Source organism: Dendrobates tinctorius, unplaced genomic scaffold, assembly GCF_039654945.1.
Source record: "Dendrobates tinctorius isolate UK_male_01 unplaced genomic scaffold, ASM3965494v1 ptg000035l, whole genome shotgun sequence".
Lineage (NCBI taxonomy): Eukaryota > Metazoa > Chordata > Amphibia > Anura > Dendrobatidae > Dendrobates > Dendrobates tinctorius.
The window spans coordinates 40,500,071-40,515,342 of record NW_027361703.1 but is presented as its reverse complement, the minus strand read 5'-3'; the positions used below and the strand labels follow the sequence as shown (position 1 = coordinate 40,515,342).

General features: G+C 44.9%; 1 protein-coding gene across 4 annotated transcripts in view; it reads left to right on the top strand.

Moving 5' to 3' along the window:
- Positions 1-15,272, top strand: part of ZNF800 (zinc finger protein 800) — a 113,730-nt gene that overhangs the window by 19,086 nt on the left and 79,372 nt on the right. For 2 of the 4 annotated variants that reach the window (XM_073573425.1, XM_073573423.1), the window contains exons 2-3: positions 14,840-14,931; positions 15,075-15,171. The exons of 1 other annotated variant lie outside the window; for it this stretch is intronic. In XM_073573425.1, the coding sequence (XP_073429526.1) occupies positions 14,881-14,931; positions 15,075-15,171 (148 nt within the window). In that variant the 5' untranslated portion in view covers positions 14,840-14,880. The remainder of the gene's footprint in view (positions 1-14,839; positions 14,932-15,074; positions 15,172-15,272) is intronic. One more of the 4 variants, XM_073573424.1, reaches the window with a different exon arrangement.

Genomic DNA, 15,272 nt, shown 5'->3' with positions numbered 1-15,272 from the left:
TGAGTACGCTGATACCTGACATATGGGGGGGGACCACTATTTGGGCGCATGGCAGAGCTCGGAAGGGAAGGAGCGCCATTTGACTTTTTTGGCTGAAATTGAGATTGGACGCCATGTCGCGTTTGGAAAGCCCCTGATGTACCAAAACAGTGGAAACCCCCCAATTCTAACTCCAACCCTAACCCCAACACATCCCTAACCCTCATCTCAGCCCTAACCCTAGCCCTAACCCTAATGGGAAAATGGAAATAAATACATTTTTTTAAAAATTTTATTATTTTTCCCTAACTAAGGGGGTGATAAAGAGGGGTTTGATTTACTATTTATGGCGGGTTTTTATATTTGGCAGCTGTCACACGCTAAAATACGCTTTTTATTGTTAAAATCGTTTTTGCATCACCACATTTTGAGAGCTATAATTTCTCCATATTTTGACCCACAGAGTCATGTGAGGTCTTATTTTTTGCAGGACGGGTTGACGTTTTTATTGGTGCCATTTTAGGGCACGTGACATTTTTTGATCGCTTTTTATTCCGATTTTTGGGACGGAGAATGAACAAAAACCAGCATTTCATGAATTTCTTTTGGGGGGTGCGTTTACACCATTCCGTGTGTGGTAAAATTGATAAGGCAGTTTTATTCTTCGGGTCAGCACGGTTACAGCGATACCTCATTTATATCTTTTTTTATGTTTTGGCGCTTTTATGCAATGAAAACAATTTTATATAAAAAAAAAAAAAAAAAATTTTTTGCATCGCTTTATTCTGTGAGCCATAACTTTTTTATGTTTTGCTGATGATTCTGTGTGGTGTCTCGTCTTTTGCGGGACAAGATGACGTTTTCAGCAGTACCATGGTTATTTATATCCGTCTTTTTGATCGCGTGTTATTGCTCTTTTTGTTCAGCGGTATGATGATAAAGCATTATTTTTTGCTTTGTTTTTTATTTTTTAAGGGGTCCGCTAAATCGGTTAACTAGTGGGACAGTTTTATAGGGCGGGTCGTTATGGATGCGGTGATACCAAATTTGTGTACTTTTATTGTTTTTTTTTTTTATTTTCAAAAAATGAATTTATTAGGGAATATTTTTTTTTTAATTTATTTATTTATTTTTTTTTACAAATTATTTTTACACTTTTTTTTTTTTTACTTTATTACACTGTCCCAGGGGGGGACATCACCGTCATGTGACAGATCGCTGATCTGTCACATCACAGATCGCTGTGACATCACCGATCTGACACAGGCGCTGCACAGGCTTCCTCATACCTGCGCTCTGCAGGCAGTGAGGAAGCCGGCTCCCTGCAGGCCCCCGCCGCCATATTGGATCCGGGGACCTGCAGGGAAGGAAGCCCCCGCAGCAGCGCTGCACATCGCGCTGCTGCGGGGGTCTCAGGGAAGCACGGAGGGAGCCCCCTCCCTGCCTATGCTTCCCTAAACCCTGGTACACTGCATTTGTGTTTGATCGCAGTGTGCCAGGGGTTAACGTGCCGGGGGGTGGTCCGTGACCGCCCCTGACACATAGTGCCGGGTGTCAGCTGTGATAAGAAGCTGACACCCGGCCGCGATCAGTGGCGCTCCCTACGGGGGGCGCCGCTGATCGCTATGACGTACTATTCCGTCCTTGGGACTTAGGTCCCAGGTCACATGGACGGAATAGTACGCCTAAAGCCCCCGTTACATAGCGATATCGCTAGCAATATCGCTCTAATGTCACCGATTTTGTGACGTAGCAGCGATACTGCTAGCAATATCGCTATGTCTGTTACCTCCGACCGGCCCCCCCGCTGCTCATCGCTGGTCGCGCGAGAACTTCCTGGATCATTTCTCGTCTCGTCGGTTGCTTCCTGCTGGGGCTTCCTGTGGCGCCGACGAGCGACGCGTGTCGCTGGCGGGAGGACGTCAGGATCGCCTCGTCTGACAGGTAAGTAGCGACCCCCGACCCCTGCTATGCTGCTGGTGAGATCTGCCTGTGTGGCAGTTCACTAGCGACCACTTAGCAATACACCAGCGATCCATATCGTTGTGGGGATCGCTGGTGCATAGCTAAGTGTAACGGTACCCTAATGTAGCAAAGGGTTAATCTTTGCCAAGAACGTATGAATCAAGCCGTATACAAGGTTATCTTGGAAAAACAATTGATTCCTTCTGCTCAGACAATGTTTCCCAACTCTGAGGACTGGTTTTTCCAGCATTCAATGCGCCATGCCACACAGCTAGGTCAATCATTGTGTGGATGAAGGACCACCACATCAAATTCCTGTCATGGCCAGCCCAATATCCATACCTGAACTCCATGGAAAACCTCTGGAATGTAATCAAGAGAGTGATGGACAGTCACAAGCCGTCAAACAAAGAAGAACTGCTTAAATTTTTGTACCAGGAGTGGCATAAGGTCACCTAAAAGCAGTGTGAAAGACTGGTGGAAAGCATGCCAAGACGCATGAAAGCTGTGATTAAAAATCATGGTTATTCTAATTCCACAAAATATTGATTTCTGAACTCTTCCTAAGTTTAAAACATTAGTATGAACTTGTTTTCTTAGCATTATTTGAGTTCTGCAAGCACTGCATATTTTTGTCATTTTGACCATTTCCATTTTCTGAAAATAAATGCAAAATTTAGTGCTTGGAAATTTGAAGACCTGTTGTTGTCAGTAGTTTATAGAATAAAAGAGCAATTTACATTTTACTCAAAAATATACCTATAAAGAGAAAGATCAGACGAACTGAAAATTTTGCAGTGGTCTCTTAATTTTTGCCAGAGCTATATAGATATGTCCCCGCATCCTGATATACTGTATATGTCTCCTTCCAGGTATATATGGCCCCCTTCCTGGTATTCCTGGCACCCCATCCCTATCCTGGAATACAATGTCCCCCATCCTTGTATACATGGTCCCCATCACCAACCTGGTATACATGGCCACCATCCACCATCCTGGTGTACATGGCCACCATCCTGGTATACATAACCCCATACGTATCCTGCTATATATGGCCCCATTATGCTATATGTAGGCCACCATCATGGTATACATGGCCCCCTCATCCCCATCCTGGTATACATGACCCCCATCACCCTGCACATATGAAAAAAAAAATAGTTCTACTCCCTCACAGCGGCATCCCGTTCTGATGCCAGCAGCTGGATTAAGCGTGTAACAGCACATTACATCACTGCCAATGCGCCTTCACACGCTGAGGTCAGCTGCTGGAACACTCATTACGCTCCATGCCCTGGATTATGGGCGTCGAGAGCAGTGAATTAATTTTCTTTAAAAGCGGGCACAATGTTAGCCACAGACGCCACTATTAAAGAGAGTGAATATTCACTGCTCTCCACTCCCATGGTTGTGGAGGCAGTGAATATTCATTCTCTAATAGAGGACACACGCGATCTCTTGCCGGCTGTGGATAACACTGTTCCCGCTATTAAAGAAAATGAATATTCACAGCTCCCCACGCTCATAATCCCTTCCACTTTTCAGCGCTGGCTTCAGTGCATAGAGGTGGGTGGGACTATGGGCGTGAGGAGCAGTGAATATTCATTTTCTTTTAACAGTGGGCACAGTCTTAGCCCTCATCTCCACCTCTGCCTCTCCTCTCCCATCCACAGCCACGGGACGTATACAGCTCTGGCAAAAATTAAGAGACCACCACATCAAAACCCTGTCATGGGCAGCCCTTCCTCCAGACCTGAACCCCATTGAAAGCCTCTGGAATGTAATCAAGAGGATGATGGATTGTCACAAGCCATCAAAGAAGAACTGCTTAGATTTTTGCGCCAGAAGTAGTGTGAAAAACTAGTGGCAAGCATGCCAAGACCCATGAAAGCGGTTTTTAAAAATCATGGTTATTCCACAAAATATTGATTTCTGAACTCTTCATGAGCTAAAACATTAGTATTGTTGTTTCTAAATGATTATGAACATGTTTTCTTAGCATTATTGAGGTCTGAAAGCACTGGTTTTTTTTACATTTTGACCATTTTTCTTGGTCAGAAAAAAATACTAAATTTATTGCTTGGAAATTTGGAGACATGTTGTCAGAAGTTTATAGACTAAAAGAACAATTTGCATTTTACTCAAAAATATACCTATAAAGAGAAAAATCAGACAAACTGAACATTTGAAAGTGGTCTCTTAATTTTTGCCAGAGCTGTACGCGTATATGCATAAGGTACATCCGGACTATAAGACGCACCCCACACTTTCCTCCAATATTTTGGAGGAAAAAGTGCGTCTTATAGTTTGAAAAATACGGTATATTGTAAAGTCTATTTTCATGTGTACTATCATGCCTGCATAATGAATAGACCAGATACAGTTGTGGCCAAAAGTATTGACACCCCTGCAATTCTGTCAGATAATACTCAGTTTCTTCCTGAAAATGATTGCAAACACAAATTCTTTGGTATTATTATCTTCATTTAATTTGTCTTAAATGAAAAAACACAAAAAGAATTGTCCTAAAGCCAAATTGGATATAATTCCACACCAAACATAAAAAAGAGGGTAGACAAAAGTATTGGCACTGCTCGAAAAATCATGTCATGCTTCTCTAATTTGTGTAATTAACAGCACCTGTAACTTACCTGTGGCACCTAACAGGTGTTGGCAATAACTAAATCACACTTGCAGCCAGTTGACATGGATTAAAGTTGACTCAACCTCTGTCCTGTGTCCTTGTGTGTACCACATTGAGCATGGAGAAAAGAAGGAAGACAAAGAACTGTCTGAGGACTTGAGAAACCAAATTGTGAGGAAGCAAGCGCAATATCAAGGCTACAAGTCCATCTCCAAAGACCTGAATGTTCCTGTGTCTACCGTGCGCAGTGTCATCAAGAAGTTTAAAGCCCATGGCACTGTGGCTAACCTCCCTAGATGTGGACGGAAAAGAAAAATTGACAAGAGATTTCAATGCAAGATTGTGCGGATGTTGGATAAAGAACCTCGACCAACATCCAAACAAGTTCAAGCTGCCCTGCAGTCCAAGGGTACAATGTCAACCCGTACTATCCGTCGGCGTCTGAATGAATAGGGACTGTATGGTAGGAGACCCATGAAGACCTCACTTCTTACCCCGAGACATAAAAAAGCCAGGCTGGAGTTTGCCAAAACTTACCTGAAAAAGCCTAAAACGTTTTGGAAGAATGTTCTCTGGTCAGATGAGGCAAAAGTAGAGCTTTTTGGGCAAAGGCATCAACAGAGTTTACAGGAGAAAAAAAGAGGCATTCAAAGAAAAGAACACGGTCCCTACAGTCAAGCATGGTGGAGGTTCCATGATGTTTTGGGGTTGCTTTGCTGCCTCTAGCACTGGACTGCTTGACTGTGTGCATGGCATTATGAAGTGTGAGAAAGCTGGGTCTCCCTCAGAGGTCATGGGTCTTCCATCAGGACAATGACCTAAAACACACTTCAAAAAGCACTAGAAAATGGTTTGAGATAAAGCACTGGAGACTTCTAAGGTGGCCAGCAATGAGTCCAGACCTGAATCCCATAGAACACCTGTGGAGAGATCTAAAAATGGCAGTTTGGAGAAGGCACCCTTCAAATATCAGGGACCTGGAGCAGTTTGCCAAAGAAGAATGGTCTAAAATTCCAGCAGAGCATTGTAAGAAACTCATTGATGGTTACCGGAAGCGGTTGGTCGCAGTTAATTTAGCTAAAGGTTGTGCAACCAAGTATTAGGCTGAGGGTGCCAATACTTTTGTCTGGCCCATTTTTAGAGTTTTGTGTGAAATGATCAATGTTTTGCTTTTTGCTTCATTCTCTTTTGTGTTTTTTCATTTAAGACAAATTAAATGAAGATAATACCAAAGAATTTGTGTTTGCAATCATTTTCAGGAAGAAACTGAGTATTATCTGACAGAATTGCAGGGGTGTCAATACTTTTGGCCACAACTGTATGTAGCTCAGAGGTTCCACAATATATTATACACTAGCCACAATTTTAGACATAAATGATGTCTCGCATAATATTACTCACTCTTGTGTGTGGAGTTTGTGCCGTGTCTCCACCCTGACGCACGTTTCGTCCACACTTCTTCAGGGGCGTCTATATCTGGTCTATTCATTATGCAGGCTTTGCATTGCTAGTAGAAGCCATATGTATAGTATCATACTATTATATCATGTTCCTCTTTGCATACTGCACTTAAATGATTTTTTTATAATTAGCCCTATATTAGCATTTTTTTTTTACTATACTCAATATACTCCATGGTGTGTTTTAAGGAGCCATTAGCATTTAGTGTCCCTTATTACTTGAGGCTACTATAGATTTGTATTATGTTGAATCTATTTTTATTGAAAGGAGTTGAAAAGATTTTAACATATAACATACAAGACATAAGGTACAAGATACAAGATACAGTATTATACACGGTTATACACCAAGCCATACCGGATTCGCCAACAGTTTGCCCATAACCTGTGAGGGTGTATTGCTAATATCAAAGAGAGAGAGGAATCAGAAAGAAAAGGATAACTCACAGGGAATATAGATAAAGAGGGAAAGGGGAGAAAAGCAGAAGGAAAGAGAGAGGAAGGGAGAGAGAAAAAAAAAAAGGGAGGGGGGGGGGACAGGGGGATGGGTTTCAGACCTCCGAGCCGGCCTCTAAGAAACATTTTCGGTCAATCGAAGTAGTCCTGGCGTCTCCCTGAACACGATCCAGGGCTGCCATGTTCGAATCAAACGGGAATTATCTCCCTCCAATTCAGCCATCAACTCCTCCATACGAAAAATGTCTATAAACTCTGATAACCACTCTGCTATAGTTGGCTTTGTCGTTGTACGCCAGTGGCGTGGGATCACCATCCTTGCTGCAGTAATACAAAACCGGAGAAGGCTCTTCTTTTGTGTGGATATGGAACCCGGGAGAATTGATAAAATGGCAATTTGTGGGGAGGGAAGGACACATTTCCCAGAGATCTCCTGGTAGGCCCGAAACACCCCTTCCCAGAAGGGTCGTATAGCAGGGCATTGCCACCATATATGGTATAGCGTGCCTCTCTCCATTGCACAGCGCCAGCATGTATCATCCAATGTCGGGAAGATGGACTTCAATCTAACGGGGGACAGATACCACCTAGTCAGTATCTTAGAATTTTTCTCTTGAGCGCCCCCGGCCGGAGACATTTTATGTGTATAAAGAAAAGTTTTGTCAAGGTCCTCCTTCGAGAACTTGCAACCCATCTCCTCCTCCCATGCGCGGATGTAACTTGGAACCCCTTCCAATTCCCCTGAGTGAAGTTCCTTATATAAAAAGGAAATCAAATGTGAGGGAGGGTCCTGCATTTGTAAGAGAGCTTCCAACCGCGTCATGGGAGGGCGAGAAGCACGGTCAACCAAACGTCCCCGTATAAACGATCTCAACTGGTTATATTCCAACCAGGAGAGTGACCTACTAGGGAACTTTTCCCGTAAGGCATCCCATGTCGGAAAATTTCCGTCTACTAGTATCTGTCCCAGTCGTAAGTCAGAACTCCTATGCCAACCTAAAAATTGGTCTCTGTGACACCCTGGGGGAAAGTCCGGATTACCAAATATCGGTGACAGTGGGTTCAAATTACTGATCAGTTTCTTTTTATGTTTAACACGATTCCAGACCTGTAGAACTTCTCGAGTCAAGAAACCTGTTGGTCCCTTATAGTCATTTGCAACCTGTTCAGTACGTCTGATCCACGGGAGATGACACAATGGGACGCCGAAAGATGCCTGTTCCAATTGAACCCATTGTTTAGAATGATGACCGAACTGCCAGTCAAACAGACGTGCAAGTAGGGAAGCTCTGTGATAGAGTTCCAGGTCAGGGAGGCCCGCTCCACCTCTGGGTTTCGGGGCGGTTAGAATAGAATATTTAAGACGAGGTTTAGATGTCTGCCAGATAAAGCGGATTAACGCAGATCTAATGGTCTGAAAGAATGTCTTCGGCGGCACTATCGGGACCGCCTGGAATAGATATAAAAACCTAGGAAGAATGTTCATTTTAAATGAATTCATCCTGCCAAACCATGAGATGTTCTTCCGTCCGTATTCCCTCAACTGTTTCAGAGTCGACTCCAACAAAGGCACATAATTTAATTTATATAAGTCGGTCGTGTCAGTAGGGATTTGAATGCCTAAATATTGAATGGCCCCAGTCTTCCACCGAAAGGGGAAATTTCCCATAAGTCTTGTAAGTTCAGTCTGTCCTAGGGATATATTTAGGGCTTCAGTTTTCTGAAAGTTAATCTTGAAATTACTGACCTCTCCGTATTTTTGGAACTCTTCCATCAATGATGGGAGGGTTATGTGTGGCTGGGATATATACACTAAGAGGTCATCCGCATAATGAGAGACTTTATAATGAATATCGTCCACCCATAGACCGTGTACACTAGGGTTCTTCCTGATCGCCACTGCCAAGTGCTCCATAACTATCGCGTATAGAAGGGGCGACAAAGGGCACCCTTGCCTGGTCCCGTTCCCAATGGTCATAGAGCCCGACATTGCTCCATTTACCTTGACCCTGGCCGACGGGCCAGAGTATAGGGCTGCGACCCAATGCAGGAAATGGTTCCCCAGGCCCAACTGTCGTAGGGCCGAAAACATGAAGCCCCAGTGCACACGGTCGAAGGCCTTCTCCGCATCCATCGACAGTACAACCAACGGTTTACACTTCGATTTAGCATAGGCAGTCAAGTTGAGGGTCTTACTTATGCCGTCCCTCGCCTCCCTTCCTCGCACAAACCCCACCTGATCTGAATGTATTACTGAGGGCAAGAGAGGAGCCAGTCGATTTGCCAGTATTTTGGCATATAATTTTACATCAACATTGATGAGAGATATTGGGCGGTAATTTGTTACTAATTTAGGGTCCCTGCCCGGCTTCGGCAACACCGTAATAAAAGCCTCTAAAGACTGTGGGGCGAACGGGGACTCAGCTGTGATGGAGTTAAATACCCCCGTCATAATAGGGCTAAGTTGTTCCTGAAACATCTTATAGAAATGAGGGGAAAACCCCTCCGGTCCCGGGCTTTTACCAGCCGGAGTGTTTTGGATGACTTCAACAATCTCCTCTGTCGTAAAATCCGAATCCAACGAGATAGTTAAATCCGTGGCCAGTGTGGGAAGGGCGGTGTCGTGAATATAAGATTCTATGCATGGTTGAGGATCCAAAGGTGACTGAGGGGGACAATCTCCACCAATATTATATAATGTGTGATAGTAACGCCTCATTATGTCCAAAATTTCTGTCGGGTTTGACGTCGCTCGACCCCCTTTTTGCTGGAGAGAAGAGATGTATGTAGTCTGGTTACGCGGATGCAAGAACCTGGCCAGTAGACGTCCACATTTGTTAGCTTGACCATATAATATACTTTTAAAGCGGTTTCTGTGGTGTCGGTGTTTTTCACTCAGTAGGGACTTCAGATCGTCTCTGTATTTGATCAAGTCAATCAGCGTTTCCGTGTCCTTGTCCGTTTTATGCTTCGTCTCTAACGTCAGTATCTTTTCTGTCAAGTCTGTAATCTCTTTACTTTTTATTCGTTTCAAGCGAGATCCATTCTTAATGAGAACCCCTCTAAGAACGCATTTAAGGGCCTCCCATTTAACAGGGATGGCAGTGGTGTCATGTGCATGGTCTTGTAAGAAGTCCACTATGGTAGACTTGATGTCGGCCACGCAAGTATTATCTTTTAAAAGATTATCGTTCAGTCTCCACGTCCACTGTCTCAGCCCCGAGTCAGGAGGGCTAATGTCCAGAAACACCGGAGCATGATCCGACCATAGAAAACTCCCGATAGAAGGTCTCGGGTTCCAGGCCAATGCACAGTGGCTAAGGAGAAAGAAATCAATCCTCCCATAAGAGTTGTGCGGTGTGGAAAAGAACGTATAGTCTCTTTCATTGGGATTACAAAGTCTCCAGACGTCAGTGAGTCGCAAATCCTGGAGGTCCCTTTTCAGTGAGGATAACTGACGATATGAAAGATATGACTTCGCTGCCGTGGAGTCTAGAGTCGGGTTAAGAGTCATGTTAAAGTCTCCTCGCAGTATGACCACCCCCTCAGCAAACTCAGCCACGATCTTCAGGAAAGATCTAGCAGCTCGTATTTGGTCCCGGCCGGGAGCGTACCAACCCGCTATAGTATATGTGGTTGAAAAAATTTGAATTTTCAAAAGCACGTATCTGCCCTCCGTATCAACCAAGGTGTCCAATATGTTATGCTGGAGAGATTTATGGAGCGCTATAGATACCCCGCGGGAGCGTGAATCCGGGTTAGCACTATGAAACCAGGTCGTGTAGTGTCGGTCGTGAATATTAGGGATGTGTCCGACTTTAAAATGTGTCTCTTGCAAGATTACTATATTTACTCTTTTCTTATGCATACCATGTAAAATATGTGACCGCTTCTGCGGAGTATTAAAGCCTCTAGTATTCAAAGAGCCCAATGTTATCTTTTGTACAGTGGTCTTACCCGACATTGTATCCGCAGCGTGTGGTCAAGGATGCAGGTTACGGCTAACAAGATGGATCGGCTTCGGAGTCCTACGCCCGTTGTTGATGAGGGAGGGAGAGCTAGTGAAGGGAGTGGGTATTAACAAAGAAAGTAGATGTGAAGTTAGAAAAAGGAAAAAGAGAAAGAAGACAAAGAAATAGGAAATTTTAACTATACGAGTGTAAATAAGCACACTCCAGGAAAACCTGTTGGAGGTAAAATATAACAGCTGCGTGCCTTGATGGCAAAACAGCGCCTCCGGGGGTTAAGTGTACAGCAAAAAGAGGAGTTGGAGACACCTTCTCCCCCGGTTCCCGACCCCGTAATGATTTAACCATCGTATTCCCTTTATAACGAGGACTGAACAGATAGAGAATATACGTATATTATCTAATTATAGGCTAGTGAAGCATACCCCAATTCTTAACTATTTTCGATATCGACAACACTGATAGTATTATGAATACTTCGCTTTTAAACTCAGAACCAATATAACCTTCTAGACTGCAAGTTATCCCTCAAAACATAACACCGCAGGACCACCTGCAATTCAGGACCAGGCATACTATCCAGCCTCGTCGTCTACCGGGTGCATGTGCCCTGGACCATTGGGCCGACCCCTGCGACGACGTTGCTGCTGAGGGTTCTGGCCTCTTTGGAGACCTTCAAGTCTATAGTATGATGGCAGGGGTGGCCAGTCAGGTATATCCACCTCCGTTAGATCCAAGGCAGCTGAGAACGCCGGAACTCCGCCAGGATGGCTCAAACAATGCACTCTACCTCCCTTCCGAACCCGAAGACAGAATGGAAATCCCCAAGTATAGGGAAGGCCGCGTCGTTGTAGTTCGTCTAAGAGGGGGCGGAGAGCTCTGCGTCTCTGTAGTGTCCATCTGGACAAGTCTGCGAAGAGCTGTATACGAGATCCCAAGTGGTTTATGGATTTTGCTCTCCTGGCTGCTCCCATGACCGCATCTTTAAGTTGGTACTTGTGAACCCGGCATATCACATCTCTCGGTGGATCTTGCTCGCCGGGACGCGGGCCCAGGGACCTGTGGGCACGATCCAGTTCCAGTGGGGCATCCTGAGGCCTATCTAGTACCGAGTTAAAAATATCTCTCAAAGTGGTGTTCAACTCCTGGGGGGTATAGATTCAGGCAATCCCCTTACTCTTATATTATTTCTGCGTCCCCTATTCTCAGAATCATCCAGCATTTCTGCTAGAGTTTGCAGCTGTCTTGCTTGTGCGGCTGTGGCGGCTTCCTGAGCCTCCATTCTTTCGGTCAGGGAGGCTATAAGCTGGTCATGAGATTCCACTTTCTCACCACATTGTTGAATATCATCTCTTAGTACGGAAAGTTCAGCCTTATAGGAGCATTCCAAACGAGCAATGTACTGCTCCATATCCTGCTTCGTCGGGATATCTTTTATCTTATTGTATAATAGACTGAAATCAGCTCCCATGGGTGTTGCGGAGCACCCTGTCGTGAAAGAGGGTGATCTCCCGTGTTGCGGTGTCGGGAGTGCGTCTGGTCGGCGGGTTGCATTATTTTGTATATCTGATGCTGCAGTGTCCATCATCATGGGGTCCGCTGCTCCTAGTGCTGCAGGGACAACTGCAGTGGCTATGTCGACGTCTGGGGGACACTGCCGCCTCTCTGTGACGCGGGGGGTTCTGCATTCATCCCCCCGGGGTTCCTATCTGATCCGCCGACCTGTGTCTGCGCGGAACCATCCGCGTGGTGCCCCTGTGATTGACGGGTCTCCTGGGCCCCAGAGGATTTATTTGGAGGGGAGAGTCTCACTGCCTGCTGGGCCCCCGTGGATGTGCCCCCGTTCCTCCCAGGGGGTCCCCTTCTGTCTGCCGTCTCACCAGATCTCTCTCCTCCCGCCTGCACCTTACTTCCTAGTGGCGGCGGGGCCTGCTGCGCTCCGGTCTCCACTCCTGTCATGGCGCCCGCGGCCTTCCTTCTTCCCGCTCCTATAAGGTAGCGGGAGATGCCTCCGGGAGTGCTATCGGGTGCTGAGGGGCCCGCGGACGTATTCCCCCTGGTCCTCCTAGCCGACATCGGAAGGTGGGGTGAGTATGTTGGGCTCTGTTCGGGTCGGTCACCGGTGCGGGAGCGGGAGCTCTCTTACATGCGTCCTCACTCCTCACTCCTCGCTCGCCATGCCACGCCCCCCATAGATTTGTATTATAATCAGGTAATTTTTAAATTGTCAATAAATTTTGTTCAGTTAATTCTAAGGCAATTTTTTGGGCTTTGTGTTTATTCTGTCCACTCCCTGTATGTTTGGGATTGTAGTGAAACAGACGGGTTTTCTTAATTAGTAATCTTGCAGTAACATGTTACCTTTAAAATTGCAGGAAACATTGAAACCTATGTTTCAGTAATTTCAACCGAAAACCCAATTGAAATTCAAGTGGTATATTACAGTTAGTGGTTGTACTCATGCAAGGTGTGTTTGCTGAGAATCCGCTTTCCAAATGTTGCTCTTTATGGCATCATTAAAAATAAATTGCAAATGCTTTGCAACCTCTGATCCTCACGATCTCCTTCTCAACTCCCCTCCTCTTTTCTCTTCCCACAATTGCATTCAAGATTTCTCTCGCACATCCCCCTTAGGCTGAGTTCACACGTGGCGTTTTTTTCGCGTTTCCGCAGCGGTTTTAACCGCGAAAACGCGAAAAATAAGCATCCCATGCATTCCTATGGGATTCCGCAATGCTGTGCTAATGCTGCGGTTTTTACCGCGGCGGAATCGCTTCGCGGTTAAAACCACAGCATGCTCATTAATTTTGCGGAATCGCGGCGATCCCGCACCCATAGGAATTCATTGTTCCGCTTACTTCCCGCATGTGGCTGTGCACACCATGCGGAAAGTAAGCAGAACAATTGCGGATGGTACCCACGGTCCGGAGGAGAGGAGACTGTCCTCCGGGCTTTGGGTTCCATATTCCTGTAAAAAATAGAATTTAAAATAAAAAATATTGTTATTCTTACCTTCCGGCATCCCGCGCAGCCTTCCCGCCTCTCTCCACGCTCTCGTTCCCTGTAATCCTTTGCGAAAATGCCCGCGATGACGTCCGTTCTCGCGGGATCGCGAAGTCTCGCGGTCATTCGCGCGATGTCATCGCGAATTACCGCCAGACATCGCGATCCCGCGAGAACGGACGTCATCGCGGGCATTTTCGCAAAGGATTACTGGGAACGGCTGCGCGGGACGTCGGAAGGTAAGAATAAAACCATTTTTTATTTTTTTTACATTTTATCTTTTACTACTGATGCTGCATAGGCAGCCTCAGTAGTAAAAAGTTTGTCACACTCGTCAAACACTATGTTTGACGAGTGTGACCAACCTGTCAATCAGTTCTCCAAGCGATGCTACAGATCGCTTGGAAAACGCTAGCATTTTACAAGCTAATTACGCTTGCAAAATGCTAGTTTTTCCGCGGGAAAATCGCGGGAATTTAAAATGCGATTTTCCCGCGGAATGGAATTCCAGAATTCTCGCGGTAATTTCCCCGAGAATTCCGGTACGTGTGAACTCAGCCTTACTCTTGAACTCTCTACTATAGCATATTAGACTCTCACCTACCGTGGAAACCTTCAAAAGGAACCCGAAGACCTACCTCTTCCGACAAGCCTACGACCTGTAGTAACCACTGATCCACCAAACCGCTGCACGACCAGCTCTACCCTCGTCTACTGTATACTCACCCTTCCCTTGTAGATTGTGAGCCCTCATGGGCAGGGTCCTTTCTCTTCCTGTACCAGTTGTGACCTGTGTTGGTTAAAATTATTGTACTTGTTTTTTTATTATGTCCACCCCTCCTCACATGTAAAGGGCCATGGAATAAATAGCGCTATAATAATATATGTGGTTTCTGCAAAACTGGATGGCCATAACAGTAGCAAGGTGATTTCTAATGATTCCGTGAAAAGCTGCTGTGACATTTGGAGAGTGCCTTCTCTGCAAACGTTCCTCGAATTTATGCTGACTTTTACAAGGAACCTTTCAGTAGGAGCAACCCTCCTAAGCAGTCTATATGGGCATGTAAGTCATAGGAAGGTGAAAAAAATGATACCTTAATATCTTCGATCTGATGTTTTATTCGAGTGAAATCCACATATCCATATGTATTCATATTCTATTATCAGCTTCTGCTAATTTATATGCTGCAAATAAAGCTCCATAAGCAAAATACAGATAACATAAATTTGCTCATATCTAGGCATGATGGTAAGAAATTTGTAATTTCCCTCCTTTCCTTTTATTACAACCCAGTGGAGCTACACATGCCAATACTCAACTCGTGTTTCCTGGTGACTACATAAACTATACTTTTCTCTTACAGTCTGTCGCAGCAAGTATAATAATTCTACCTTAAATAAAACAATGGAAAAAAATTACTTAACACCTCGGAAGACACACTATTTGCGCAACAAGGTATCAATCGAATTTATCCTTGTTTACCTGCATCCTTGCATGTGACCACAAAGTGCATGTGTGTATTGGAGTTGTACATTGGATTGTGCTGGTAAAACTTAAAATGGACCTTTAAAAATTCAAGATTGTTAATGTTTTAACAGAGCAAAAATGACATGGAGATGGAAGAAACAAAGTCACCTACTCTAAAAAGGGACAAATGTTGTCAGACGGATCATCATCATCGCTGCTGTGACTCAGGTACAATGCTATAGTATTGAACTATGCACTAGTAAGGAAGACTTCCTTAATGAAGTTAAAACAAGCCGTCCCTTCTGAGACAACTCTGTTATAGGCTGCAG